This window comes from Rhinopithecus roxellana, chromosome 9 (genome assembly GCF_007565055.1).
Source record: "Rhinopithecus roxellana isolate Shanxi Qingling chromosome 9, ASM756505v1, whole genome shotgun sequence".
In the NCBI taxonomy this organism is placed as follows: domain Eukaryota; kingdom Metazoa; phylum Chordata; class Mammalia; order Primates; family Cercopithecidae; genus Rhinopithecus; species Rhinopithecus roxellana.
In genome coordinates this window covers 101,843,659-101,871,212 of record NC_044557.1, presented here as the reverse complement: position 1 = coordinate 101,871,212, position 27,554 = coordinate 101,843,659, and the positions used below count along the sequence as shown (strand labels likewise).

The following is a 27,554-nucleotide window of genomic DNA, read 5'->3' as shown; positions in this document are numbered from 1 at the left end:
GAAGAACTGGCTGGAACTATCCCACCGTCTGCTCCTTGTTCTTCCTCCTCACTCCACTGACATCCCTGTAGGAAGGAGAGCTCCTAGTACTATCCCTCTTCAAAATCAAGGGGGGTGGGGTTGCAGGGAATCTAGACAGATTCAATTTTTACCATAGAGGCAGGGCAATTGATCCGTTGATTGCAGGTCTCAGGGTCATTCTGAGAGTGCTTTCCGCTGGTTTTGTAAACACAAGAAACATTCCTGTGGGTGAGTGCACAGGCTGGATACGGCTGGGGGATGAGCAAACCACTGTGCATAGGGGAAAGGATTCACATTTCACAGGCTTTTTCCAAGAAAGGAAGAATGATGTGGAGAGGCTTTTGGGGTCCACTTTGGAGTCTGATCAGAATTGAGGTCCAGTGATTGAACCATCCTGGAGGCAGGTCAGTGTGGGGTGGGGAGACACGGTCCAGGAAGCCAGAGGCTGAGTAGCCAGGGCTCACTATGATTCTCTATGCACACAGTCCACCCTTGGTGGGACGACAGCCCTGCCTCAAGGCTGTCCCTGGAGCATCAAACACACAGTGTGACATGTCGACCCTTCACCACCATTGCTGGTGCTCCTTTCTAAATGACAAGAGCCACGTGTCCCCTCTACCTTGAATACTCCTCCTCATTCTTCACCAGCTGACCCCCTCCTCCTCCTCCTCATTATCCTCCTCATTATCACTACCTTACCTCCAGGCTTAGCGAGGCTCCTTCCTCTCTGCCCCCAGGTTATACCTTTTGCTTATATTCATCCCAGCACTGGCTGGCAGGGTGGCTCACACCTGTAATTCCAGCACTCTGGGAGGCCAAGGCAAGAGGATCGCCTGACGTCAGGAGTTCAAGACCATCCTGGCTAACATGGCAAAATCCTGTCTCTACTAAAAATATAAAAATGTGCCAGCAGTGGTGGCGCGTGCCTGTAATCCCAGCTACTTGGGAGGCTGAGGCTGGAGAACTGCTTGAACTCAGGAGGTGGAGGTTGCAGTGAGCTGAGATCATGTCACTGATCATGATAGGGTTTTGCCATGTTGGCCAGGCTGGTCTGGAACTCCTGAACTCAAGTGATCTGCCCACCTCTGCCTTCCAAAGTGCTGGGATTACAGGCGTGAGCCACCACGCCAACACGCCCAGCCGAGCCAATTCTTAAAAAGAAATTATTCTTTTTTTCTCTCTGTATAAATATTTTAAAAATTTGTAAGAGCTACAAATCATAGAGCTTTTCTTGTGTCGTTATAGCCAAATTCACTGCGGCTTTGCCCCATGAACCAGCCCCTACAAGAGAAAAAACTAAAGGGGCCTGCAGAGATTTCTCTTTGAAAGATAAGCAAAATCTTTAGAACTTACAAAGTCAAAAGGCTATACAGTTTCTTTCTTCATTCCAAACTGACTTCCCATCATTTCAAATAAATAAAATGCTCTATTTACTCCACGAACTGACTCATGCCAGGCTCTCAGCAAAGGTTCCAGTAAAACTCAAGACTCAAGGGCCTGTGTCCTCAAAAGGCTATGTACTATATGATTGCATTTGTATAAAATGTCCAGAACAGGCAAATGCAGAAACAGTAGGCGGATGAGTGGTTGTCAGGGTCAGGGTAGGTGGGGAGACTTGGAAACAGAGAGGGACTGCTTAATGGGCATGAGGAGTCTTTCGGGGATAATGAAAATGTTGTGAAATTAGATAGTGGTGATGGTTACACAACACCATGAATGTACTAAAAGCCACTGAAACTTATACTTTAGAGTGGTTAAAATGATAAATTCTGTGATGTGAATTTTACTGCAATAAGCAAAACAGTGGCTGTGGCTTACCTTCCTTCCAAAGGTTTACTAGAAACTGTGCAAGCTGTCTCATAATCACAACGTTGAGGACTGGAAAGGATGATCCTTTTTAAAGCTGGGGAACCACAAGCCCAACATCACCATGAGGGGAAACAGAGGCAGACATGTCCCCTAAGATAGTGGGTCATGCCAGCCCCAACCATCAAAGGAGAACTTTGTGCACTGGGTTTGCTGTAAAATGACAGAAGCCACTTCAAAAGCTTCTTTGGAGCTGTTCAGTAAAACGCTCAGAGAACACCTGGGCACACTCAGGCAAGATAAACCACACGGACACCTCGCAGACAGACCTCCCGGGACAGAGGGACAGCAACAAGACTCCAAAAGCAACTTGAAGTTTTAGCAGCATGATCATCCACAGAGTGAAGTTCAACATTCAGTCGAGAAGAATCATTCTGATTACTTAATTGGAAGATCTGATACTTCCGAAATGAAACGTTTCACAAACTCTACTGAAATAAGAAATACTTTTGATTTATTTTTTTAAAAATGAATCATCGGTTATGGAAAGAGCTATATGGTCTTGCAGAGAGGATAAAGTTAAAGATGTTTCCCAAGCTTAACACAACCAAATCTGATTAGAGAATTATTTTGGGGCTTGCAGCTCTACGTTTTGTTTGTGGCGTAAATATATACATACATATATACGCAGGTATATATGTATGCAAAAATGCTTATTTACTGTGGAAACGACAGTTTAAGTCACTCTGTATTTCTTTTTTCCATGAGTCTAATATTGAATTATGATGATTCAAAGGCTCTCAGGGTGGCGTGCTAAGATGGTAAATGGCTACACATCCAAAAAAGAAAACAATTAAAACACAAGGCACACACAATTTTCTTAAAGTTGTGGAAAATTAGGTAGGCACAGTTGATTGTTTTGAGCTGGTAGGAAAACCTGGGCAGCTAGCAGAGGTCTGGACAACCACGGAAAGCCCACAGCAAGGACCACACCGTGAGCAGCCACCAGAGATTTGGGATGGTAGACTTACCAAGAGTGTCCACTGGCGGGGGGCACACGGTGAGAAAGTGCAGGATACACAATTGACACAAAAAGGAAAATAATAAAGTCAAACCGGTATTCAAGCAGCAGCAGCAGCAGTCTTACCTTGGTTTCGTGTGTTAAAGTGTCCATGGCTCGCCACCAAATTTTCTATGAGGGCTGATTAAACCCACATCCATGTCCCCCTTCTCTGCTCTACTAACATCCTTTCCTTCTCATCTAAACACAACCTTACTAGTTAGTAATGACCACCCCTAGAGAGGACAGCAAGGATTTTTAAAAAGAGAGATGAAAAATATATGCCCAGAAGAAGCCAAGCTTTGGCAAGAAAATCTTTCGGGTGTAGTTTACCATCACTTGAAAAATATCTAGGAAATCCGAGGAGACAAAGCTTAGGGCGGGATGAAAACGGAAAAAAAAATTAAAGAATTTAAAATTGTAGTATAACAGCAAATACTATACTGGTATAGAACTCTGTGAGTCTGTTTATTACATTTATAACATTGGCTTTGCAGCCTCTAGTGGAAAGTGATAGAGTCAACTACTTAAATGTCAGCTGTGCAGTTAACATATTACAATGTTCCAGTTCTCTCTCTCTCAAGAAAAGTCCCTGCTGGGCACAGTGGTGTGTGCCTGTTAATCTCAGTTACTAGGGAGGCTGAGGCGGGAAGATCCCTGAAGCCCAGGAGTTTGAGGTCAGCCTAGGCCACCTAGTGAGATGCTGATTCCAAAAAAAAGAGAAATCAAGACTTCTTAGATTTAATGACGTCATGGTAATAAGTGGAACAATGACTATAATAAGCACTTAATGAATGCTGGCCATTATTATTTTTTAAAATCCTTGATAAACTTTTTGTAGTTACAGATGGAAACAGAAGGCTTTACCAGAATTATTAGTATTATTTTTTGAGATATAGTCTCCCTCTGTTGCCCAGGCTGGAGTGCAGTGGCATGATCTTGGCTCACTGCAACCTTCACCTTCAGGGTTCAAGCAATTCTCCTGCCTCAGCCTCCTGAGTAGCTGGGACTACACCCAGCTAATTTTTGTATTTTTAGTAGAGATGGGGTTTCACCATGTTGGCCAGGATGGTCTCGATCTCTTGACCTCGTGATCCACCCACCTCAGCCTCCCAAAGAGCTGAACGCCCGCCTCAGCCTCCCAAAGAGCTGAGATTACAGGCATGAGCCACCGCGCCCAGCCCAGAATTAATTTTTAATTTACATTGATAACAACATGGTAGTGAAATGAGAATAAGGCTGCTGAGTCCCTACAGTCGGGTGGCATACGTAGGTAAATACAATGTAAAACGCCTCTCATTTCCGATGTTCTCCTACTTTCCCCCACTGGGTCATGGTCAACTCTAAGACCTCCAAGGCAATGAGCTGATATGAAGCAGGCAGAGGGCTCAAGAGACACTGTTCAGAACCTGGGGCAACTGGGTTTGCTCCACACCATCCCCCCAGCATCCTGCCACCTCTGTCCCTCCACCTGTCGGCAATGCTGGCTCTGCCACGTGCTCTTGACTCTGTGCACGAGCCCAGAATTTCTCTGAGGGTGAGGACTAGCTAACTCTTTGCCTGTTTACTTCTAGTAGGCATCCGACAAGCTTGCCTTCAAGACAGGCACACTCATCCACAGCCATAGCATATCCCCAGTTGCTAAAAAATGATTTTGAGATAAAACCTACCAAAGGCAAACCACTGAAAGTTTCTTGATGGAAATATTTAAACACCTTTAGATTACAAACTACCTCTCTCTATAGTAAGAAAGAGTCCAAGAATGTGATAAAAGGTGGTATCTGCAGAGTAAGAAGGAAAGTGAGCTGCTAATAAAAATCACATCCATGTGTGTCTGCCCACGTCAAGAATGGTGGTAAACCATGCTTACACGCACAAAGGCACTTGAAATGCTAAAAGGAGAGTCCGAAGAATTTTTAGATCAAAGATCAGAGTTTTTGAAAAAGGCATGGCGGGAAGCTGCTTGAGAATCTCCTGGAAATGTATCAAAAAGGAAGTGATTATCTGGCTGCACACATCAGATTCCATCTATCAGGACAAAAAAATATATCCAGAAGCTTCATGCATCTGAATGCATGGTACATCAAAAGGAACTGCTAACACTTTTACAAACCAAGGGTCTGGGAATCTGCCACTTGAAGGAGATGAAACAGATCCCTCAAGGTTTTCTAGCAGAAAGGGAAATGTCAGCTAACCAGACCCCTAAACAACTGAAAGCCTCAAATAACCAGATTTCTTCCAGCCCTTAAGTGAGTTGTGTTTTCTTCAGTCCATTCTCAGCCATACACATGCCTCCTAGCAGAGCTCTCCATAAAAGAGTCCAGTCCGAATGTGACTCTAGTACCTTTTAGAAGGCTGCTTTCATCCCAGAAATATACAAATAGAAACACCTGGTCCAAAACTGCACTTACAGATTTTAGAAAAAAATCTTTACAAAGGATAGAAATAAAAATTATTTTCTGGTTGTACCTTGAAGTAACTGGAAATTCTCCAGAACATTCCAAGCTATGGATCTGACCAATCTCATGGGGAAAAGACATGGTGCCAGAGACTGCCAGTGTGAGGCTGTGGCTGAGAAGACAGATACTTCAGAAACCCTGGATCCCAGCCTCCATTCTCTCATCCGTCAGACCAATGTGGCCCAAGAAACCACACAACTAAATGCCAATCATTCCCAAGTCTCAGGACCAGATGCCTCTCTTCACGTTACACACAATCCAGCATCCTATGGGTCCCAAATCTTTCTATCCAGCCTTGATAGAGAGCTCGTTATCCTGCAGGCAGCCTGAGCCAGTGCTAGGAAGTCTAATTGCCAGAAACTTCTTTTGATGTTGCACTGCAATTACCCTATCAGGCTTCACCCAGAGGTATAAATTCTGCTAATTGGGCAATGCCAGTGACTTTGAGTGACAGACGAGGACCAATTCAGCCTCCATGCAGAATTTAAATAAAAGAACTATCACTGCAGCCAAGAACTTAGGGCCTCTGAAAAGTCAGCAGTGGAAGAGTTAGGGAAAATAACTACTTTTTCTTCCTTCATCCTTTTCACCAAACTCCCAAACCTTTTCTAAGCCTAAACATCTTCCCTGGACCATCTCTCCCAGTCCAGGAATCCCTCCTCTCTCAAAGCTGCCAACCTGTCAGTTACGTGGAGTTCAGCCCCGAATTGTGACCAGCCTCCTCCCCTCCGGGCCTCGGACTTCATGGAATATGGTAGTAATTTTACTTATAAATGTTTACCTCTACAGTCACTAAAATGTTACTATGTCACAAACCCTATTACTTGTCAAACACTAGCTCCCACGTGCCCTGGTTAGATAGGATACAAATCTGAGAAGCTCCAGACCAAAAACAAACATACGAAAGAAACTGCTGGGGCGAATGCTGATGGAAAATCTGTGGGTGAAAATTCCACTGCCTTTATCTCGAAATGGGTTTATGGTGGTTGTGAATATTCGGGGTGGGGGGCTCATTTTATAGAAACGTTCAAGGTTAAAAACTGTGTCCTATTATCACCCCACTCCACACCACCCTCCACCATCCCATCTCTCCAAATGTGTCTTCTTCTATTTCCAACAGAGAACTGCTGGTTTAGGGGAGAGAAAATTCAGGCTGGGGGATCCCAACTGGAAAACGTTGTTGTCTCAAATTAATGGTAAACACCACCCACAGAGCAACCTGACGGAAGAACCCCATCTTATCAGCTGTGAAGCAGCAGATTCAGAAACTTGGTGTCAAAGAAGAATAGACTGGAAGCAATGTCACCTTCTCTAGCTCAGGAGAAAGTCCCTACGTTTTTAGGTGGTAGTAAAATGTTACAAGTGCTTGCGAAGTGGATGCCACTAGATTTTTCTCTTCGAACTCCCAGTCCATTCTGGAGGAACAAAGGTGGGTCAAAGATCTGACGATTCACTGGTTTGCCAAGGAGGATAAATGAGGACATGGGGGAAAGGCATCTTGCCTGGTTTTGCTCAGTGGTAGATTATCAAGCTCCTCCCTCATAAACACCATGGAAAATCCCCTGTATGGCCATGACTCCCAGCCCCTGCACCCATTCCCAGCACTCTCATAAGACTTAATAAAGGGTTTTGAAGATTATAGGCTGTGAAAGCTGCAGGAGAAAATGACATAATTTCTGTAATAATTACTAGAGAACATTTGCATAAAGGCTTTTCTGCATTATCCCAAGGCTTCTAAGAAATTTATAGGTATCATTACGAAGCACAATAGGCATGGAAACTGTCAGACTTGGAAGACAAAGGTGGGGGAAGGAACATGTCAAGTCCCACTTGGCAACCGCCTCAAATTAATACCTATTCTGCACTCTGAGAATGTGAACTCAGATAGGTTCTATTTGCTCCCATCTGTTTTCCAGGGCCATCATACTTAAGGAAGTCTCTGAAGTGAACACCTTTCGCTTCAAAGACAAATCAAGCCCTCCATCAGGAAGTAACATCAGTGGCAGAATTTTAGGAGTTACCTTTTTTCGCTTTCTTCTGCAGTTTCAGTGTATCCGAGGACTTCTTTTTTATCTCTTGGCGGGCTTTCTTATATTCTAAGAGAAAGCAGAATATGGAATAATTTTACCGTTTTGCTTAACAGAAAATATGTTAGAAACAGCTATTGCATTTATAACAGAAAGCATAAACTGTGACATGCTGTCAGTGGCTTTATCAGAATACAATATGATAATCTCATGACATTTACAACCAAGGGGCTAGAGACACGAAAACAAAATGCACAGTGGTTTTGCTCTGTCATATTCACTGAAACCAGATTTGAGGGAGGCTCCATTTGGGAACACTTTTTTTTTTTTTTCAGATGGAGTCTTGTTCTGTGGCCCACGCCGGAGTGCAGTGGTGTGATCTCAGCTCACTGCCACCTCCACCTCCCAAGTTCAAGTGATTCTCCTGCCTCAGCCTCCTGAGTAGCTGGGATTACAGGTGCCTACCACCATGCCCAGCTAATTTTTGTATTTTTAGTAGAGATGGGGCTTCACCATGTTGACCAGGCTGGTCTTGAACTCCTGACCTCAAATGATCTACCCACCTCGGCCTCCCAAAGTGCTGGGATTACAGGCATGAGCCACTGTGGCTGGCCGGGAATACTTTAATAAAAATGAAAAAAATTCATAATTTCTCAGCTCAAGTATCTGGAAAGATTTTTCAATATTATCTACTTTCCCAAGGCCCAAATCCACTGTGTTTTGCGGAAAGAAAAAACAACAAACAAACAAAAAACAAAAACAAAAGCAAAATCCTATGTGGAAAAGATGCTGGTCAGATGTTAAAATCCAGAAAAAAAAGTCTCATACAGCAGAAGAAGCTAGATCACACAGTGGGGAGACTGGGCAAGAACCAGCTGCCTTACTTTCAGCATGGATCCTGTGGCTAGACACCACAAACCCCTCAGAGGGGCAGTCCGCGTGCACCACATCCCCCGCCAACCGCTTCCTCCTCCCCCACCGGCCCATTTGCAGACTGCCCCATTTCTGTTGCTGGCATCCTCATCATTCAGACATAGACACCTGGGATGACGGTCACCCGTGACACTTCTCCCCTTTGCTGCTCTCACAGTCAATTCATTGCCACTGCTGTACATTTCACCTTGGCCAGCTCCCTTGCAGCCAGCTCTGAGGTTTCCCTTCTACTGGCCCTAAGCCTATTTATACACACCTGGAATCGCTGTGCAGCATGGTAGCTCTCCACTCTTTTCTGGCCACTCCCCCATTTTCCCTGCCTATCTGCATGGTTATCTTTTTCTTTTTTTTTTTTTTTTTAGACGGAGTCTTGCTCTGTTGCCCAGGCTGGAGTGCAGTGGCACTATCTCGGCTCACTGCAAGCTCTGCCTCCTGGGTTCACGCCATTCTCCTGCCTCAGCCTCCTGAGTAGCTGGGACTACAGGCAACTGCCACCACATCCGGCTAATTTTTTTTGTATTTTTAGTAGAGATGGGGTTTCACCGTGTGAGCCAGGATGGTCTTGATCTCCTGACCTCGTGATCCACCAGCCTCGGCCTCCCAAAGTGCTGGGATTACAGGCATGAGCCACTGCGCCTGGCCTCTGCATGGTTTTCTCTCTGGCTAGGGCACCTTCACTGCTCTAACGTCAGTGTGATGAAACCATGTCCATCCACTGGGATCCCTCCAAATGGCGCCTTATTTCCTAACTCCTCAACCAAACCTCTCCAACCTCTGGGGCTCCCTGTATCTCTCTTCCCCGACATCCTATGCTTTGCCCTGCAGTCTCTCCTCTCTCCCCCTACAAGCTTCCCAAGGGAAGAAGCAGTGTCTGGGTCATGTCTGAGCATCCTGGGCTAGCAGAGTGGGTTGTGTGTGGCTGCTACTCGGGTCACACTCCCTCAGTTAGAGGCTGAATCAAAAAGATGAAGGAAGTGTTGTGTCACGGAGGCTGGGGGTCGGGGCTTTGTAGCCCATGACTTCTTGACCTTTGTATGGAGAGGCCATTTAGCAGGTATGCAGAGCCAGACAATGGGTCTCAATTCACATTCAGGCCTAGGCTCTTCATCTCCTTATGTGACCCCAAAGAAGAAAATTGAGACGTGCTTCTCTGTATGCAGTGGGAATGGGAGGGAGGGGGAAAAAGTCCATGAAAATCAAGGGACCTGTGTTTTACTGGATGAGTAAAGCTCTCTGTAAAACCTGCTGCCTTCTCCCTATGGGCTCAGCACAACCACTCTTATAAAAGGCCTTACACATCCAATGTGAAGTCTCAGCTTTGCTGTACCAGCAAAGGGGAACATTTAACAGAGAAGAAGGAGGTTCCTGCAGGGTGGTGGGGGCCCAAAAGGCCTGAGAAGGCTGCACCGGCTCCTCACACAGACAGAGGGTGAGGAGAGACCTGCGCAGGAGTGCAGGCTCCCTGAGGGCAGGGGCCTGGCTGGCTGGTTGTCCACTGCTTTCCCAGGGCCTCAACCAGTCCATGGCATACAGCAGATGCCTGACAAATACTCAGTCAATGAATGAGCCAAGTCAGCCAATATGAGGTGAATTGGGCCAAACATAAACTATCAACTCTTTCCCCATCTGAAACAAATTTCAAATAGTTCTATTTTCTTTTACCCAATGAAAAGTACAGATGGATAAATCCCGTGAACCTAAGAAAAGAAAACTCATGATCTGATTAACACACAATGGGATCCAGTTAATCCTCTGAATTTGCCTCTCTCCTTAACTTCAAGCTAGGGTAGGGGGGATAAATGATTATATATTAACTTTTTTTTCCGTGAGATGCAGTCTTGCTGTGTTGCCCAGGCTGGAGTGCAGAGGTACGATCTCGGCTCACTGCAGCCTCTGCCTCCTGAGTTCAAGTGATTCTTGTGTCTCATCCTCCCGAGTAGCTGAGATTACAGGTGCGTGCCACCACACCCAGTTAATTGGTTTTTTTTTTTTTTGTATTTTTAGTGGAGATGGGTTTTCGCCATGTTGGCCAGGCTGGTCTCGAACTCCCGACCTCAAGTGATCCACCCGCCTCCACCTCCCAAAGTGCTGAGATTACAGGCGTGAGCCACCATGCCTGGCCTATATTAACTTTTTAAATATAACTGCTAAGTATTTGGCTACTGTATCCATACTTCTGAATCTCAACACAAATAAGCCATCACCCTTCCTGGTTCTTTTACCAAGATGGTTTGTTGAAGTTCTACGTAAGTCAGATTTCCAATAACAATGAAGACGTGACTTCAGGAGTCTATTGTCTGTGATAGACAAATTTAAAGGACATGTACCAAAAACCAAGACCAACTTATTTATTTCTGTGGCTCTGGAGCAAGCACAGGCATGGAATACGGTAAGTACTCAGGAGCACAGGTGCATGATGAGGGGAGGGATGAATAATCGGAACGAACGTGCAAATTTCTGGTAGCTACTGAGAGTTGCTGGGGACATAGAATAATTTTCATTATATAGCTTGTAGCAGGCAGAATAAACCATCCCCATAGTCCCAAAGAGGCCTGTTTTAGGAGCTGCCATTCACATTCCCAGAGCACCCGGTTGGGTCTTCATTGCAGTCTTTTACTTTGCTTTGTAACAGGGCTAATTTATTTCTGTTTCAGTAGATACCCTACTCATCCTTCTGTAGACCCCACAGCCCCTAGCATGTAAAAAGCATCAGAATGACCTGAATGGGGAGGGAATGAGAAGCTCTTACGAAACAGTCTGGTTGGCCTGTGTGAAGGGAACACAAACACCCTCACTCAAAAGCATCAGTGCTATTTGCTCTGCAGGTTACACTCAGTTCCTGTCACACCATCAAGGTCCCTGACAACTCATTCAACCAGTTCACAAAGACTTGTCTCACCCAACTGGGATAATGCACAAAGAGAATGGGCAGGAGACCTAGGGTAAGCTTATATCATTAAAAGTCTGGCTTTCAGAATGTGCTGAAATGCCTTAAGTATGAATGTTCAGCATTTAAACCTGCCATTATGATTTATACTTCTTTGGAGGGTTAGGGGGAGGCAGTGTCTTGCTCTGGCACCCAGCATGGAGTGCAGTGGTGCAATCTCTGCTCACTGCAACCTCTGCCTCCTGGGTTCTAGTAATTCTCGTGTCTCAGCCTCCCGAGTAGTTGGGATTACAGGCATGCACCACCACACCTGGCTAATTTTTGTATTTTTAGCAGAGACAGGCTTTCACCAAGTTGGCCAGGCTGGTCTCAGACTCCTGGCCTCAAGTGATCTGCCCGCCTCAGCTTTTCAAAGTGCTGGAATTACAGGTGTGAACCACCGCACCTGGCCTATGATTTCTTCTTTTTATTTTTGAGATAGAGTCTCGTTCCATCGCCCAGGCTGGAGTACAATGGTGCAATCTTGGCTCACTGCAACCTCCGCCTCCCAGGTTCAAGTAATTTTTGTGTCTCAGCCTCCTGAGTAGCTGGGATTACAGGCACCCACCACCATGCTTGGCTACTTTTTGTATTTTTAGTAGAGATGGGGTCTCAAACTCCTGACCTCAAGTGATCCACCTGCCTCGGCCTCCTAAAGTGCTGGGATAACAGGCCTGAGCCACTGCACCCACCCTGTGATTTATTCTTAATTCAGCTGAATACAATTCATGCCACTGAGGGATCAGACTATCAGCTGCTGAATGTTGGTTCACACCAAAGAAACAGCACTCAGCCTCACAACGGGATCACTTTGTTCTCCTCGTCCCCTGACACCTACAGGAGAAGCAGGGACAGAGTGGGCCCTCAGCTGTTTTGGTGACACCAATAAACCTAGCAGAGGGGCCAGGCAGCAGCTGGCAACTTCCCACAGCGCCCCCCAGCGTGCAATGATGCACTAGACGTCTCGCCCCTATACCTTTTGCATGGTCTTTATCCAGCTGGTTGGCCACTTTCTTCCATTCTTCCATCTGTTCTTGAAGTGGGTTTATCAGACAATCAATTAAAGCACTTTGAGCAAGCAGGGGGGAAAAGGGAGAAATTAAATAGATACATTCTGTTGTCAGGATTGAAGTGTTGTTGCCAAAACATACCTAAATTTCAATTACCTGAAACTGACATTCTCATCTAAACCCCTGGGCTCCAGAACAGTCATGTTCCAAGAATACTTCTCTGTTTTTTCTTTTGTTTTGTTTTGTTTTTTTAAGACGGAGTCTCACTCTGTCACCAGGAGTACAGTGGTGCAATCTCGGCTCACTGCAACCTCCACCTCCCAGGTTCAAGCGATTCCCCTGCCTCAGCCTTCCAGGTAGCTGGGACTACAGGAGTACACCACCCTGCCTGACTAATTTTTTGTATTTTGGTAGAGACAGGGTTTCACCATGTTGGCCAGGATGGTCTTGATCTCCTGACCTCGTGATCCACCCGCCTCGGCCTCCCAAAGTGCTGGGATTACAGGCATGAGCCACCGTGCCCGGTCCGAAGAATGTTTTTCAATGACTATTAAGAAGCTGTCAACGTGACTGGCAGAAGTGACCTTCTTCCCATTTTCCCTGTGATATTCCAGTGTTTGTATTAATAAGCCCAGTTGCAGAACCACTGAGAGCTGCACAACAAGGACCTCCAAAATGCAAAGACACCTGGGCCTTATCTCACCCCCAGTGGAGACTCTTTGAGGGTGGGGCCAGCGTCACTATTTTTTAAAAAGACCCACAAGATTCTGATGTGCATGCGGCATGACAGGTCATAAATACACACTAAGCGTGCACAGCCTGGAGAAAGAGAAGAGTGAAGAGACCCAGAAAATTCTCGAGCTGCACTGCCAGCCTCGGGGTCACTGAGGGGTGAAGGTCTCTGCAGGTGCACCCCTTCGTTTTCTCCCAAACAGAATCACGTAAAACTGCTGAATGATGCTGATCTGCTTGGAAAACAATGTCCACTTTCACTTCAACATTTGTAACTCAATTCCGGTGCCAGCTACTACCATTTCTTCCCTATTCTGGATGCCCGGAAGCCAGACGGGAAGCTGGCGGTGTGGAGGGGTCTGTGAGCTGCCACATTTCTCAGTGAGTCTGGAGGATGTACACAGGATACCAAAGCACATCTCACTCTCCAACTTCGTAGCCCCTCTTCTTACGAGGCTCCCACAGGGCAGTGGGGTCCCAAAAGGCCTCAGCAGGCTGCACCGGCTCCTCGCAGAGACAAAGGGTAAGGAGAGACCCATGTAGGAGCACAGGCTCTGTGAAGGCAGGGGCCTGGCTGGCTGGTGGTCTGCTGCATCCCCAGGGCCTCAACCAGTGCCTGGCATGCAGCAGATGCCTAACAAATACTCAGCCAATGAATGAGCCAAGCCAGACATGTTGTGGGGATTTAAATGCTGTGTGTCATGCATGACTGCTTCCTTAACCTGAAATCTGCAAGGGCATTGGCGACCGGGGTGGAAACAGGCTCCTCACCTCGAAAACTGCCTCAGCTTGGCTTCTATGCTTCTGTGCCTCATGCACATCCTGGTGAGAGCAGATCCAATCTCCCTGGTCCCACCTGAAAAAGCAACAGAGGCAAATGTGAGGGAGAGAAGACTAGCAGGGATCATGGAGGTCTTTAGAGAACTGTATAAACAAGTCAGATTTCACCACGTTGTAAAATCTAAGCCACCACCTTTAGAAGGCTCTCATCATGCACATGTGTGCTTACACACAGGCACACGTAAACCTGTCTGTATGTATGGTGACAGATTTCTGTATCACTAAAGGCTGCTCTTACCATATACCACACTGTGTGATAGTTTCTATTCCATCTGGTTTTTTTTGGTAATGCTGATTGTAATCTAGAAATTGACTTTACAATCTATAAATCGACCATGACCTATAGCTTGAAAAATACTTCTCATGAAAGATAATCAAGATAGTATCTGCTGTTTAGGGAAGAGCTGTAGTTTTTCTCAACAATTCTGGCAAAATAAGCCTCTTAACATTATTTAGAACAGCCAAGGCAGCCATGCTAATTATTTCAAGACAAATGTTCTAGAATACAAGTAATTCAGAGAATAGCAAGGCTAAAGCAAAATGAGGTGGTAGGACTTTTTTTTTTTTTTGAGATGGAGTCTTGCTGTGTTGCCCAGGCTGGAGTGCAGTGGTGCAATCACAGCTCACTGCAACCTCCACCTCCTGTGTTCAAACGATTCTCCTGCCTCAGCCTCCTAAGTAGCTGGGATTGCAAGCGCGTGCCACCACACCCAGCTGATTTTTTTACTTTTTTTTTTCAGTAGAGACGGAGTTTCACCATGTTGGCCAGGCTGGTCTTGAACTCCTGACCTCAGGTGATCCACCCGCCTCAGTCTCCCAAAGTGCTGGGATTAAGGTGTGAGCCACTATGCCCAGCCAGTAATAGGACATTTTTTAAATGGGCTTGGGCAACACCAGGAACAGAGGTCTTCAAGCTCAGCAAATACTGAAGGAAGTTGCAGCCCAGTTTGATTTTCCCCAAATTCTCGTCATACTTTTCCCCTTCAGGCACACCTTCTCTAAGACTATTTTTAAAGTTCTTCTCTTCCTTCTCCCTCTTAAAAGCAATGCTTGAATCAGCATTTACTAGGGCGTGGGAGAGCAAATTATAACCACACATGGTAATTCTGCACTGAACACTGGAGGGCGCAATTATGAACGTTATGAAAACACGGGTGCTTGTGAATTTGGGGAAAAGTGTCAAATAAAGCACTATTTTTAACAGACAAGACCTTCAAGGGAAAGGTACCGGGATTTGTGGCAGGTTTAACCATGCTGAATTGGTAGAAGAACTTTCCCTCTCTTATTAGTACTCGTGACATTACTACGGGTTGGCTTTTCCTGTGTCCTCCCTTCTAGAAATCCCCATTTACTATTTCAGCTCCACCTGCTTTCCATTGCATTTTGCAAAACCATCAGGTTTCTACAACCAAATAAGAGTAACTGTGACATATATACCATATCTTAATATTTCTATATTTTATTTCAGTCAGAAAAGAGAAACCTTCTTAGGGCAATGCCTCTATTCCTCTAAAAACAGGGTTTTCTCAGCCTGGACAATATTGACATCCTGGGCTGAAGGCTGCTTTGATGATGGGCTGGGCTGTGCAGTGTGAGATGTTTAGCAGTATCCTTGGTCTCTACCCACCAGAAGTCAATAGCAGACTTCCTTTAACCCCACCCCCAGACTTGAGTTCCTCCAAAATGTCTGCAGACAGTACCAAGTGTTGGGCAACAAATCACCCCTGTTGAAACCACTGCTGTAAAAGAACCTAAGTGAGGGTCAAGTGTTTCCCAAGGCTGACTTTTATGACCAGAGTCTCTTAAAACTGTACCTGCCTCCAAAGAGCAGGGGATGCCACTACCATCTCAGCATCGCCATCTACCACTGTTCACACCAGGGAGAGACAGCAGAGGGCGCTGTTTTCACAAACTCTGCCCTGCTTTCTGCGCTCTCCAAGTTCTGAGCTTATACTGCATATAAGCAAAGATGAGGAAGGTTTTACTCCCAGGGAAATATTTCCTATTTCTTTCTGGGCCTTCATTTGATTAAAAGTTAATAACCTGGCCACACAAGGAAACTGGCACACTCACTCACTGATGGTAGGAGTGTCAACTACTACTTTCCTGGAGCAAAATGTAGCGTCTATCAAGAAAAGCCTTGAAAGATTTTTCTTTCACCCAGCAATTCTCATTCTAGAAATTTAACCTGCAGAAATGATTAAGAGTGAAAGAAAGTCCTTACCTACGAGGGTAGTCATCAAAATGTTGTTTACAGCGTCAAAAGATGGAAACAAAATCCCATTACAGGGATCTGGTTAAATCAACCATAGAGAACCACCATGCGATGGAATTGCACGTGGTCATTTAAAACGCTGGAGAACAATGCGTAAGGTTGCAGGAAGACGTACAGCGCTTAGGATGCGCTGGGCACTGCCGTGAGTACTCTGCACACTTCAACTCATTTAATCCTCGCAGCACCTCCAGCCACGTCGGTACTGTGACCATCCCATGTTACAGAAAGGAAAAAATGCCCAAGTGATTTGTCCCAGGTTACGTTGCTAGTAAGTGGAACTCAAACCTAGGCTGAAGCTTCAGCATCTGCCCATTTATCCCCCTGGGTATATGGCACTTGTTATGGACAAAGGGAGATGGGACAGAGCACAGACAAGAGCCTAGAACAATCTATGCCAAACCTAATATACACGCTATTCCGGGTGTTAGTGCTTTACAGCCAACTCTCACATTTTGCTTCTAGAGCCTGGCCCTGTCTAATCGGTACCACAGAGATTGTGCTCCATCCTTGCTAAGCTACTAGAGGGAGTTCAGGGATGGAGAGCTGCTTCATGGATAACTCATGCCTCGGTTTCCTCAAGATAGAATTATGATGTTGGAAAAGATCATCTCAAATGTCAGTGCCCCCACTCCGTTTCTCGGCTTCATTACTTCTGTCACCTTCCCAGATATTTCCCATAGATTGCCACTGATCACTTATCCCCAGGAAAGCCCAAGGCTTCTCAGAAACAGATGAACTGGCTGGGCGCGGTGGCTCATACCTGTAACCCCAGCACTTTGGAAGGCTGAGGCAGGCGGATCACCTGAGGTCAGGAGTTCGAGATCAGCCTGGCCAACATGATGAAACTTTGTCTCTACTAAAAATACAAAAATCAGCCAGGCATGGTGGCACATGCTTGTAATCCCAGCTACTCGGGAGGAGTAGCTTGAGAATCGCTTGAACCCCGGAGGTGGAGGTTGCAGTGAGCTGAGATCGTGCCACTGCACTCCAGCCTGGGCAACAGAGTGAGACTCTGTCTTAACAACAACAGAGAAGGGATGGGATGGGATGGGATGGAAATAGCTGAACTATGGTACAATAACAACAATTTCTAGACACAATGTATGTGGCTCCACCACTGTGCCTCTGTAGAACAGGAAGCCCTAGAGAGGAGAGGAAATAAAGAACCACAAAGAAAACTTCCAAACAGCAGTGTCTCTCTCCAACTGGCACGGGGACAGGAGGCAGATGACATCCTCTGTGGACCCCAGGACTGAGCTGTCAGAATCACTGCTGATCTTGGCAACATGGGGCACCCTAAAAATAGGTCCATCTGTGGAAGTGCTTAATGTCTTAAGCTCTTCCTAACCCTTGCAAGAACTTAAACAAAAATCAGCAGGTTTGAATAAGCTTCAGAGGAAACTGGCCTGAGCTACAAAGACAGAGAAGACATCTGGAAGAGCTCCCATTTGTGAGCGGGCATATTTATGGAATCAAATGGCTGGCTGAGGCACACGCAACAGCTTGAGTGAAGACAAGACCTTACTTCTGTGTTCTCGGCACCTAGCACTGATGATGAATAAAGGAACCAACATGTATCATTTTGAGAGCAAATCACCAGGCTGGCCCTATCTGGAGGCAGGACCAGGGACTGGGTTTGTCTTTTGTTTAATCCTCAAATACTTGTGTAAAAGATATAAAATACAAACAAGATGCTTAATCTTAGCAAAGTTCTATATTGATTCCTGGTCAGCCTAGAGATACAATGCTGTATTCATTTCCCTTCGCTGCTACAATAAATGACCACAAGCATAGTGGCTTAAAACAACAGAAGTTTGGCCGGGCGTGGTGGCTCACGCCTGTAATCCCAGCACTTTGGGAGACTGAGGCGGGCGGATCGCGAGGTCAGATCAGGATCATCTTGGCTAACCCGGTGAAACCCTATCTCTACTAAAAATACAAAAAATTAGCCGGGTGTGGCGGTGGGCACCTGTAGTCCCAGCTACTTGGGAGGCTGAGGCAGGAGAACAGCGTGAGAACCTGGGAGGCGGAGCTTGCAATGAGCCGAGATCCTGCCACTGCACTCCAGCCTGGGCGACAGAGTGAGACTCCGTCTCAAAAAAAAAAAAAAAAACAAAAAAAAAAACAAGAAATAAAAAACAGAAGTTTATCTTACAGTTCTGGAAGTCAGAAGTCCAAAATCAGTTTCACTGGTCTAATATCAGGGTGTCAGGTACCACCTTCTGGAGGCTTCAGGGGAGAATCTATTTCCTTGCCTTTTCCCACTTCTAGAAGCTGCCTGCAGTCCTTGGCTCGTGGCCCCTTTTTCCATCTTCAAAGCCAGTGGTGCGGCATCTTCTCCCTTCTCTGACCTCTGCTTCTGTCCTTACATCTCTCTCCACCTCCAATTTTCCTGCCTCCTTCTTATGAGAATCCTTCTGATTACACGGGACCTACCTGGACCATCCAGGATCATCTTCCTGCCTCAAGACCCTTAACCACATCAGCACACATCAGCAGAGACCCCTTTGGCCACGTACAGTAACATTCACAGGTTCTAGAGATTAGAATGTGGACATCCTTGGGGCACCCTTATCATGACCATTAAAAAAGGGTAAGAGTTGTGAATCTGGTGAGTGTGGCAGGGCACTGTGGCTGACTGCAGCACCCATTCGCCCTCACGTGGTTGGTCTAGGCCCATGATGCTAACTCCATCCCCGTTGGCAGTGGCTGGTTCGGGGATAGGACAAAGACATGGAGAGGAGGCTGCTGGGGAGGCTTCTGGGGAAAGTTTCCCTGATCTTAAGAGCAACACACCAAAGGGCTCCACAGGCCACAAACAAGGGAGCAGACTGTGCAGCTGCTGCCATCAGCCATCCTATGGCCATGGGGGCACCTGTCTCAGGATGACACTGCTGTGGACAGAAGAGAGAAAGGGCCTGAGTCCCCAGTCACCTCCCTTAGCCACCAACTTGAGCCTGCTCTTCCTCTGGGCCTGGCACCCCTGTTTTGCAAGCATATCCATTTCCTTATTTTTAGAGCCGCTTTGATTTGATTCTACTTCTTGAAAGGAGAAGAGAGAAGGGAGCAATGGCCTCTCAGGCTTCTTCCCAGAACCAGGAACCAACGCGCTGCTAGAAGAAATCTAAGTTGGTGACTTGATGCCACTGCTTAGAGATGCACAAATACTTTAGGGCAAAAACGTAACCCTGTTCAATGTGGTACGTGTAAAAACTTTCTCCCATAACAAGCAAATGCTTTTCTAATAAAGCAGCACAAAACCAGCCAGTATGGTCTGTGAAGGAATCATCAGTGGAAAGGAAGAAGTGAACCACCCAGGGCTGGGCTGCCAAAGCATGACTGCTGGGCCCAGCACCATACATTTTGCATATAAAGACACGCGTTCCATGAGCGTCCACTGAGTATTTGTACTGGCTTTTTTTTTTTTTTAATTATACTTTAAGTTCTAGGGTACATGTGCATAACGTGCAGGTTGTACTGGCTTTTGGGACTGCTATGACAAAGCACCCCAAACCAGCTGGCTTAAAGCAACCATAGTTCTGGAGGCTAAAAATCTGAAATCCACTTGTCGGCAGGGCCGTGCTCCCTCTGAAACCTACAGGGAGAGTCCTTCCTTGCCTTCTCCTTGCTGCTGGTGACTCTGGCATTCCTTGGCTTGCCGCTGCATTGTTCAAATTTCTGCCTCTGGTGTGCTAGGCTCACCGCTTGTGTGTGTCCATCTTGCCATGAGACCTGTGTGAAGCCACTGCTGTGTGTATGTGTGTGTATGTGTGTGTCCAGATTTCCCTCTTCCTATAAAGACCCCAGTCCTACTGGATTAGGGCCCACCTTAATGACCTCATCCTAACTTGATTACATCAGCAAAGACCATGTGTCCAAACGGTCACATTCACAGGCGCCAGGGATTAGGACATCAACTATATTTCCGGGGGTGCACTGCACTCCATGGCCCGAGTCCTGCCGTGCAGCAAAAACTAATGTGATTTCAAGGACGGTCAAGACAGGTGCCAGGCCCTTGAGCAGCTTACAAAGATTGGTTGGAGGGACACAGAAAAAGCAGTGCAGGGAACACCGTCCTGACAGTAACTCTCTGCGGTAGGCATTATCAACCCCATGTTACAAATGAAAACACGTGAGGCTCGGGAGGGTTGGCGACCTTGCTGAGGGCCACAGAGCTGATCAGCAGTAGAGACAAAATCCAAGCCTGCTTCTACGGATACCGAGGGCTCTCTCCCACTACGACAAGCTGGAGAAATTCCCAGCTGAGGACAAAGAGGCACATTAAAGTCACAAACAGAATACAAATTGTTTAATGCATATTTGCGGCGGGGGTAGGGAGGAAATAAGAAAAGCAAACTTTCCTTGCCCCCTAAAGTCCGAAGTCAGACTGCCCCTTGCTGCAGAGACCTGGCAGCGACAGGCAGGACAGTGGGTCCATCGAGTGGCATTGTCCCGTCCCTCCAAGCTGCCTCATTTGCAGGCAGCTGCCATCTCCCTGCATAGCAGGGGACTAATGGCAGGCATTCTTGGGGGCTACAGTGTGGGCAGGTGGCGAGCGAGGACTGAAAAGCCGTTTTGTCAGGCCCAGCTTCTGCGGCGTGGAGGGGAAGGGCTGGAGGAAGCCAGATTGAAGAACTGCTTTGGTGAAAGTATGCTGCCGTTACAGTAAGTCACTGTGCATCTCTGCTGTTCCCGAGAGCTGACATTGCTTGAAGGCTAATTAGGAGCCAGACAGAACCAGAGGAGAGGAGAATGCTCTCAGGCACCTCTGTAGGAGAGGGTCCAGGGCAGGAGGGTTCACTTAGGGTGGGGAATCTCGGCCTCATCCCTGCTGACATTTTGAACTGGATCATTCTTTGTTATCAAGAATGACCATTTTTGGCCAGGCGTGATGGCCATGCCTACAATCCTAACACTCTGGGAGGCCGAGGCAGGAGGATCACTTAAGTTTGGTCTCAAACTTCTGGCTTTAAGCAACACCGGCTAGCAACACAGCAAGACCCCATCTCTAAAAAAAGTAAGAATAATGAGCTAGGTGTGGTGGTGGGTGCCTGCAGTCCCAACCACTCGGGAGGCTGAAGTGGGAGGATCACTTGAACTCAGGAGCTCAAGGCTACAATGAGCTTTGATCACACCACCACACTCCAGCCTGAGCGACTGAGACCCTGTCTCAAAAAAAAAAAAAAAAGGCAAGAAAAAAGGGAATGATCATTTTTTGTGTCCTGTGTATTGTAGGATGCTTTGCAGCCTCCCTGGCCTCTACCCACTAGATGCCAGTAACACCCCTCAAGTCATGACAACTAGAAATGTCCCCAGGGGGCAAACTCGTCCCTGGTGAGAAGCACTGGCATAGGAACGTGCATCCTTTTTCCATAAGGAGGGCTCACTGTTTCCAGTGCTGGCCCAGGGAAGCCACCTGACATGCTCACTGCACCAGCAGCCTCCCCGCAAACGCTCACTGCAGAAGCTCTGAAAAGCTATTAAGTTCACTGCCTACCCCCAGCTTCATAAGCACAGAGGTAATAGGCAATGCGCGTTCTCATAATGAAGAAAATGTTCCATTTGCCATTAAAGAAACACTAATTTTAAAACACACAACTAACATTCCCCACAAAGCCAATAGGAACTAACCCCCTCTCCTATGGCCTTAGGGATGCATTAATTCAACTAGAGGTAGCTTGTGCACAAGTCAAAATATTGGAAATACCCAAATAACTAGGGGAGTGAGCCCGAGAAGCCGCATCAGCAGGATCCAAGGCCGCAGCCATCTGGTTAGGAAGAGCTCCTTCACAGGACCCAGCTAGAATGTGGAGGAAGAATGGGTGGTGAATAAAAAAGCCACCTCCAACTACTCAATGGCTCGTGACTTCTGTCTAGACACCGACCAGCAATAAACAGCCAGCCTCAAAGTGTCGCTGAAGATGTCTACAAAACAGCAGCTGGAATCCTGACACCAGTGGTTGCTCCCTCCCCACTGCCCTTGCCGCCTGCTGATGGAAGGGACCCCGTGCACTTGAAGAGCAGCTCCCCTTCCCCCGCAGTGAAATTGATTACTGTACCCAGTAGGGTTCAAGTTTAAAAGATCTAAGTAGCCGGGCGCAGTGGCTCCCGCCTGTAATCCCAGCACTTTGGGTGGCGAGACTGGCCAATTGCCTGAGGTCAGGAGTTTGAGACCAGCCTGGCCAACATGGTGAAACCCTGTCTCTACTAAAAACACAAAAAATTAGCCAGGCATGGTGATGGGTCCCTGTAATCCTGGCTACTCAGGAGGCTGAGGCAGGAGGATAGCTTGAACCCGGGAGGCAGAGGTTGCAGTGAGCCAAGATCGTGCCACTGCACTCCAGCCTGGGCGACACAGTGAGACTCCATCTCAAAAAAAAAAAAAAAAAAAGAAATGAAAGATCTAAGTAAAGTGGAAATCTTTGGCTCCCGGGTACATAACTACCACACACACCAAATATAACACACGTGAGCACACATACCAAATATAACACACGTGAGTGTAGGCTCCCCTGTGACATACTGTGTCAGGAATCTTTCTAAAACAGATGCATGCCAAAAACTTACCTACTGAGGTCAGTGACCCCCTCCTCCCCCAACTGACCTCCAAAAGGGTCTTGGGAGCTCCTTGGCAGCTGTATTCCCACCTCCCTCCTCTTTCCCACACACTTGGGTGGCAGGCACACCCCACACAGCCTGCAAACCATAGAGTTTCAGCAGCAACAGTGTCTCTCACAGTGGCTAATCTAGAGTCTCAGTAGAGATTCCTAACTATCTTCTAAATGAGCAGGAGCATAAGCAGAAGAACCACAGGGTGAAAAGCTTAGCTCTGAAATTAGCCAATGTGGCTTCAAAGCCCAGCTCCCACACCTGCCCGTGTGGTCTCTGCAAGGGTCTGCCTGGCTTCAGCTCAAACATAGATGGTTGTACTCCAAAAAAAAACCCCAAATATGGCCGGGCGCGGTGGCTCAAGCCTGTAATCCCAGCACTTTGGGAGGCTGAGACGGGCGGATCACGAGCTCAGGAGATCGAGACCATCCTGGCTAACACGGTGAAACCCCGTCTCTACTAAAAAATACAAGAAAATTAGCCGGGCGAGGTAGCAGGCGCCTGTAGTCCCAGCTACTGGGGAGGCTGAGGCAGGAGAATGGCATAAACCTGGGAGGCGGAGCTTGCAGTGAGCTGAGATCTGGCCACTGCACTCCAGCCTGGGCGACAGAGCCAGACTCCATCTCAAAAAAAAAAAAAAAAAAAAAAAAACCCAAATATGATGACCCGTGTCTCCTGCTATCTTTGTTGCATAAATCACACCCAAAATGCATCATCTGTGATTTCCATGTTGGGCTTCTTATAAAGCAATCTGAATATCCTAGATTTTTACAAATTTTGTTCCCAAATCTTTTACAGTTGCCTCATCCATACTTGATTTGATGGCATTTTTTTTTTTTTTTTTTTTTTGCAAAAGCAACTTTTATGAATATCGTATCTTTCTAAACATTCTACTTGTTTTGTGGAAATGACAAATCTTGGTTTTCACATTCACATTGCAAACATTTACATACCTTATAATGAAATTATTTAACAGTGTGTGCAACTGGCATATACAAGTTTGTGAGCGCACACAGTGGATGCTGGTGACGCCTACAACTCAGGTGTGAGAAGTGTGTGTGCATGCTAGAGGGAGTCTGTGAGCTTCCTGAAGGCAGGGGCTGGAATATTTCATAGGGCAAATAAGGAGCACTGGTTACATCAGTGGTCCAACTAAGCACAGCTGTGATGTAGCAATAATAAGCTGAGTCCTACAGGAAGGCAGAGGCCGGAGTAAGTAACTCTGGCTGGGCTGGGGCATCTGTCCATAAGGACACACTGGACACCAGATCATGACCCCCACTCCTCCCACATCTAATATCTACCTTCTCTAAGGAGCTGGCAAATCAGTACATAGAGGGCAAATGAACAGTGCAAAGGGCAGCTTCCAAGAAAGCCAGAATTGTTCGTTCTTCCCAAACATCTCAGAAGATGAAAGGCCTAGAAGGAGCAGTCCAGAGGGCTTGCCTGGAAAGTTCTGTTTGTACTTATTAATAGTCATGCATCCACAACATGGTTATTTGATGGAAGTAAAAGCTGGGGTACCAGGAGACTTATGAAAACCAACTCCAGTGAGCCTCCATCCTCTGCCCCCACCCCTTCAAAACAGGAAGACCATTGCCCTTGGCTAAATAGCTTTTTATAGTGACCTTGACCCTAGGTTTCCCTTGACTACAATTTTTTTTTTTTTTTTTTTTTTTTTTTTTTGGAGACACAGTCTCACTCTGCTGCCCAGGCTGGAGTGCAATGGTGCAACCTCTGCCCACTGCAACCTCCACCTCCCGGGTTCAAGCAATTCTCCTGCCTCAGTCTCCTGAGTAGCTGAGATTACAGGTGCCCGCCACCATGCCTGGATAACTTTTTGTATTTTTAGTAGAGACGGAGTTTCATCATGTTGGCCAGGCTGGTCTCGCACTCCTGACCTCAGGTGATCCACCCGCCTTGACCTCCCAAAGTGCTGGGATTACAGGCATGAGCCACTGTGCCCAGCCCCCCTGACTGCTAATTTTTATATTTCAGAGCTCACAACAGTTGCATCACCAGCTTTCTTCCAGCCAAGAATGAAAAGGAAAGCTCCTACAAAATCCAGGGCTCGGGACTGTGTCAGAGGACACTCAGGGCCACTTAGGGACACTTCTGCAATGGCCCATGGCAGGTTGTAATATTTTAGTTTCAAAATATGAGAAAATAGTCTCTCCTTCCTCTCAAGCCCCTGCTCTCAGAGAGCCCAGAAGTCCTGAATTGGCAGGGGTCTTTTCACCTTGACGGCGGGCTGGAGGACTGCCTGGGTGTTGCATCACAGAAGTTGCCTCAGCATGCATCACTGCCACTCTGGCTGCACCGAGCAGGGCAAGGCTGGGTATACCATCTGCTGCCCCGGGGGATGCCTGGAGGCCAGCACTAGCCACAGCTGACACAGCTCTGCACACACACGAGCGTCAGACTTGACCATGAAGCTGGGCACCCCTCTTTTGCAATCGCACTGGCGTGTTTCAGGATTATTTTATTTTATAACGTGAAGTGACGGAACACAGTCTTTAAAGGAAAGTAAGAGTGTTTCCAAATGGCATCAGAGTGTGAACCTGAATTCTAATAAGAGAAGAGGAAGCTCTTAGGCTTCGAGAAGTTCAGTCATGATGCCCTAGCTAAGACCATGCTTTCCCCAAAGATTTCGACCAGGGGTGTCCAATCTTTTGGCTTCCCTGGGCCACACTGGAAGAAGAATTGTCTTGGGCTACACATAAAATACACTAACACGAACAACAGCAAATGAACTTAAAGAAAAAAATCACAAATCTCATATATATATAATTTTTTTTTTTTTTTGGAGACATGGTCTCACTCTGTCATCCAGGCTGGAGTGCAGTGGTGCGATCACGGCTCACTGCAACCTCCACCTCCCGGGTTCAAGCGATCCTCCCACCTCAGCCTCCCAAATAGCTGGGACTACAAGTGTGCACTACTATGCCCGGCTAATTTTTGTGTTTTTAGTAGAGATGGGATTCCACCATGTTGGCCAGGCTAGTCTCGAACTCTTGGCCTCAAGTGATTCCCCCGCCTTGGCCGCCCGAAGTGCTAGGATTACAGGTGTGAGCCACCATGTCCAGCCTCATAACATTTTAAGAAAGCTCACAAATTTGTGTTGGGCTGCATTCAAAGCCGTCCTGAGCCACATGAGGCCCGCAGGTTGAACAGGCTTGATCTAGACCAAGGGGCAAATCCCAAAAGGCTAGTAGGTAGACAGTTATAACCCAGACCAACAAAATAACTCATCAGTAAGGAAGCTCCAGGTAAGGGGCTAGCCAGACCTTGGCTAGAGGTGGGTATATCAGACTAGGGGTCTATAACGTGGATCTCTTAGGTGATCTCCAAGTTAGACCGGACGACCCCTCTTCCTGGCAACCAAGATGCTAGAGTAGAGAAAGGACAGTGTTCCTGTAGTCAACAAATTTTTAGGAAATGTTACCTTGGTCTAATTATTGTGCTATGAAGTAAAGAGACAGCCCAGCCCCCCTGCCCTCATAGAGTAGACATCTACTATAATTGGAAATGATGGATTTTCATGGTGACCTTAGAGCTGGAAGGTGCCTTAGAAAACTCACGATGTAACAAACCAGCAGTTCCTTGCTGTTGGGCATCCCACTCTTTTTGTTTTTCCTGGGACGGAGTCTTGCTCTGTTGCCCAGGCTGGAGTGCAGTGGCGCCATCTCAGCTCACTGCAACCTCCATCTCCCAGGTTCAAGCAATTCTCCTGCCTCAGCCTCCCAAGTAGCTGGAATTACAGGCATGCGCCACCACTCCTGGCTAATTTTTTGTATTTTTAGTAGAGACGAGGTTTCACCATGTTGCCTAGGCTGATCTCGAACTCCTGACCTCAAGTGATCTGCCCACCTCAGACTCCCAAAGTGCTGGGATTACAGGCATGAGCCACCACGCCTGGCCAGGCATCCCACTCTTGCCTGTAATTAGCAGAGTGTTCCTGATGCACTCAGGACTTCCACGCTTGCTGCTGTTCCTGTTGTTTAGGGAAACTATCCTTGTTCTTTAAGCTGCACATTTGTGAGGCAGCCGACCCCTGCCAGGAGGACCGTCATTTTCATTAAAGGTCAAAGCCAGCACTCAGGATATTAAGAACTTCAAATGAACAAACCATGCTCCTCTGGCTTCATCAGCATTTTATTTTTACCCTTGGTCGTGGAGAGACGGACAACCAGGAGACAGTGGCATCATTTGATGCTCTACATTTGTTTAACTACAGGGGGTGGAGGGAGAGAGGGAGAAAATGGAGAAGTCTTCATAGAGACCTGACTCTGTTCACACCAGAAAAGTATCCCCTCTCCACTCAATAGAGACCCTGGTCACACATAAGTCACTGAGCAGCATCCTGATACCTTATGTTAGCCTTGGAAATGGCTGCAAAACACAAACTTTTTTGCCTATGCCATTTACAAGATCATCTCAGTTGAGTATGTCCAGTCTTTTGGCTTTCCTGGGCCACATGGAAGAATTGTCTTGGGCCACACATAAAATACACTAACGATAGCTGATGAGCTAAAAACCAAACAAACAGGCCAGGCACGGTGGTTCGCCTAAGGTTGGGAGGGAGTTCAAGACTAGCCTGGCCAGTATGGTGAAACTCCATCTCTACTAAAAATACAAAAAATTAGCCCGGCGTGGAGGCGGGCACCTGTAATCCCAGCTACTCAGGAAGTTGAGGCAGGAAAATTGCTTGAACCCAGGAGGTGGAGGTTGCAGTGAGCCAAATCGCGCCATTGCACTCCAGTCTGGGCGACAGAGTGAGACTCCATCTTAAAAATAAAATAAAATAAAACAAAACAAAACAAAACAAAACAAAATAAAATAAACAAAACGCAAAA

At 46.8% G+C, this 27,554-nt stretch overlaps 1 protein-coding gene across 7 annotated transcripts in view; it reads right to left on the bottom strand.

The window, feature by feature from the left end:
- Positions 1 to 27,554, bottom strand: part of MTSS1 (MTSS I-BAR domain containing 1) — a 184,392-nt gene that overhangs the window by 26,688 nt on the left and 130,150 nt on the right. For 4 of the 7 annotated variants that reach the window (XM_010363905.1, XM_030937547.1, XM_030937550.1 and 1 more), the window contains exons 4-7: positions 13,746 to 13,830; positions 12,209 to 12,300; positions 7,368 to 7,442; positions 2,859 to 2,870 (exon numbers count right to left, since the gene is read on the bottom strand). In XM_010363905.1, the coding sequence (XP_010362207.1) occupies positions 2,859 to 2,870; positions 7,368 to 7,442; positions 12,209 to 12,300; positions 13,746 to 13,830 (264 nt within the window). The remainder of the gene's footprint in view (positions 1 to 2,858; positions 2,871 to 7,367; positions 7,443 to 12,208; positions 12,301 to 13,745; positions 13,831 to 27,554) is intronic. The other 3 variants (XM_010363908.2, XM_030937548.1, XM_010363909.2) reach the window with 1 other exon arrangement.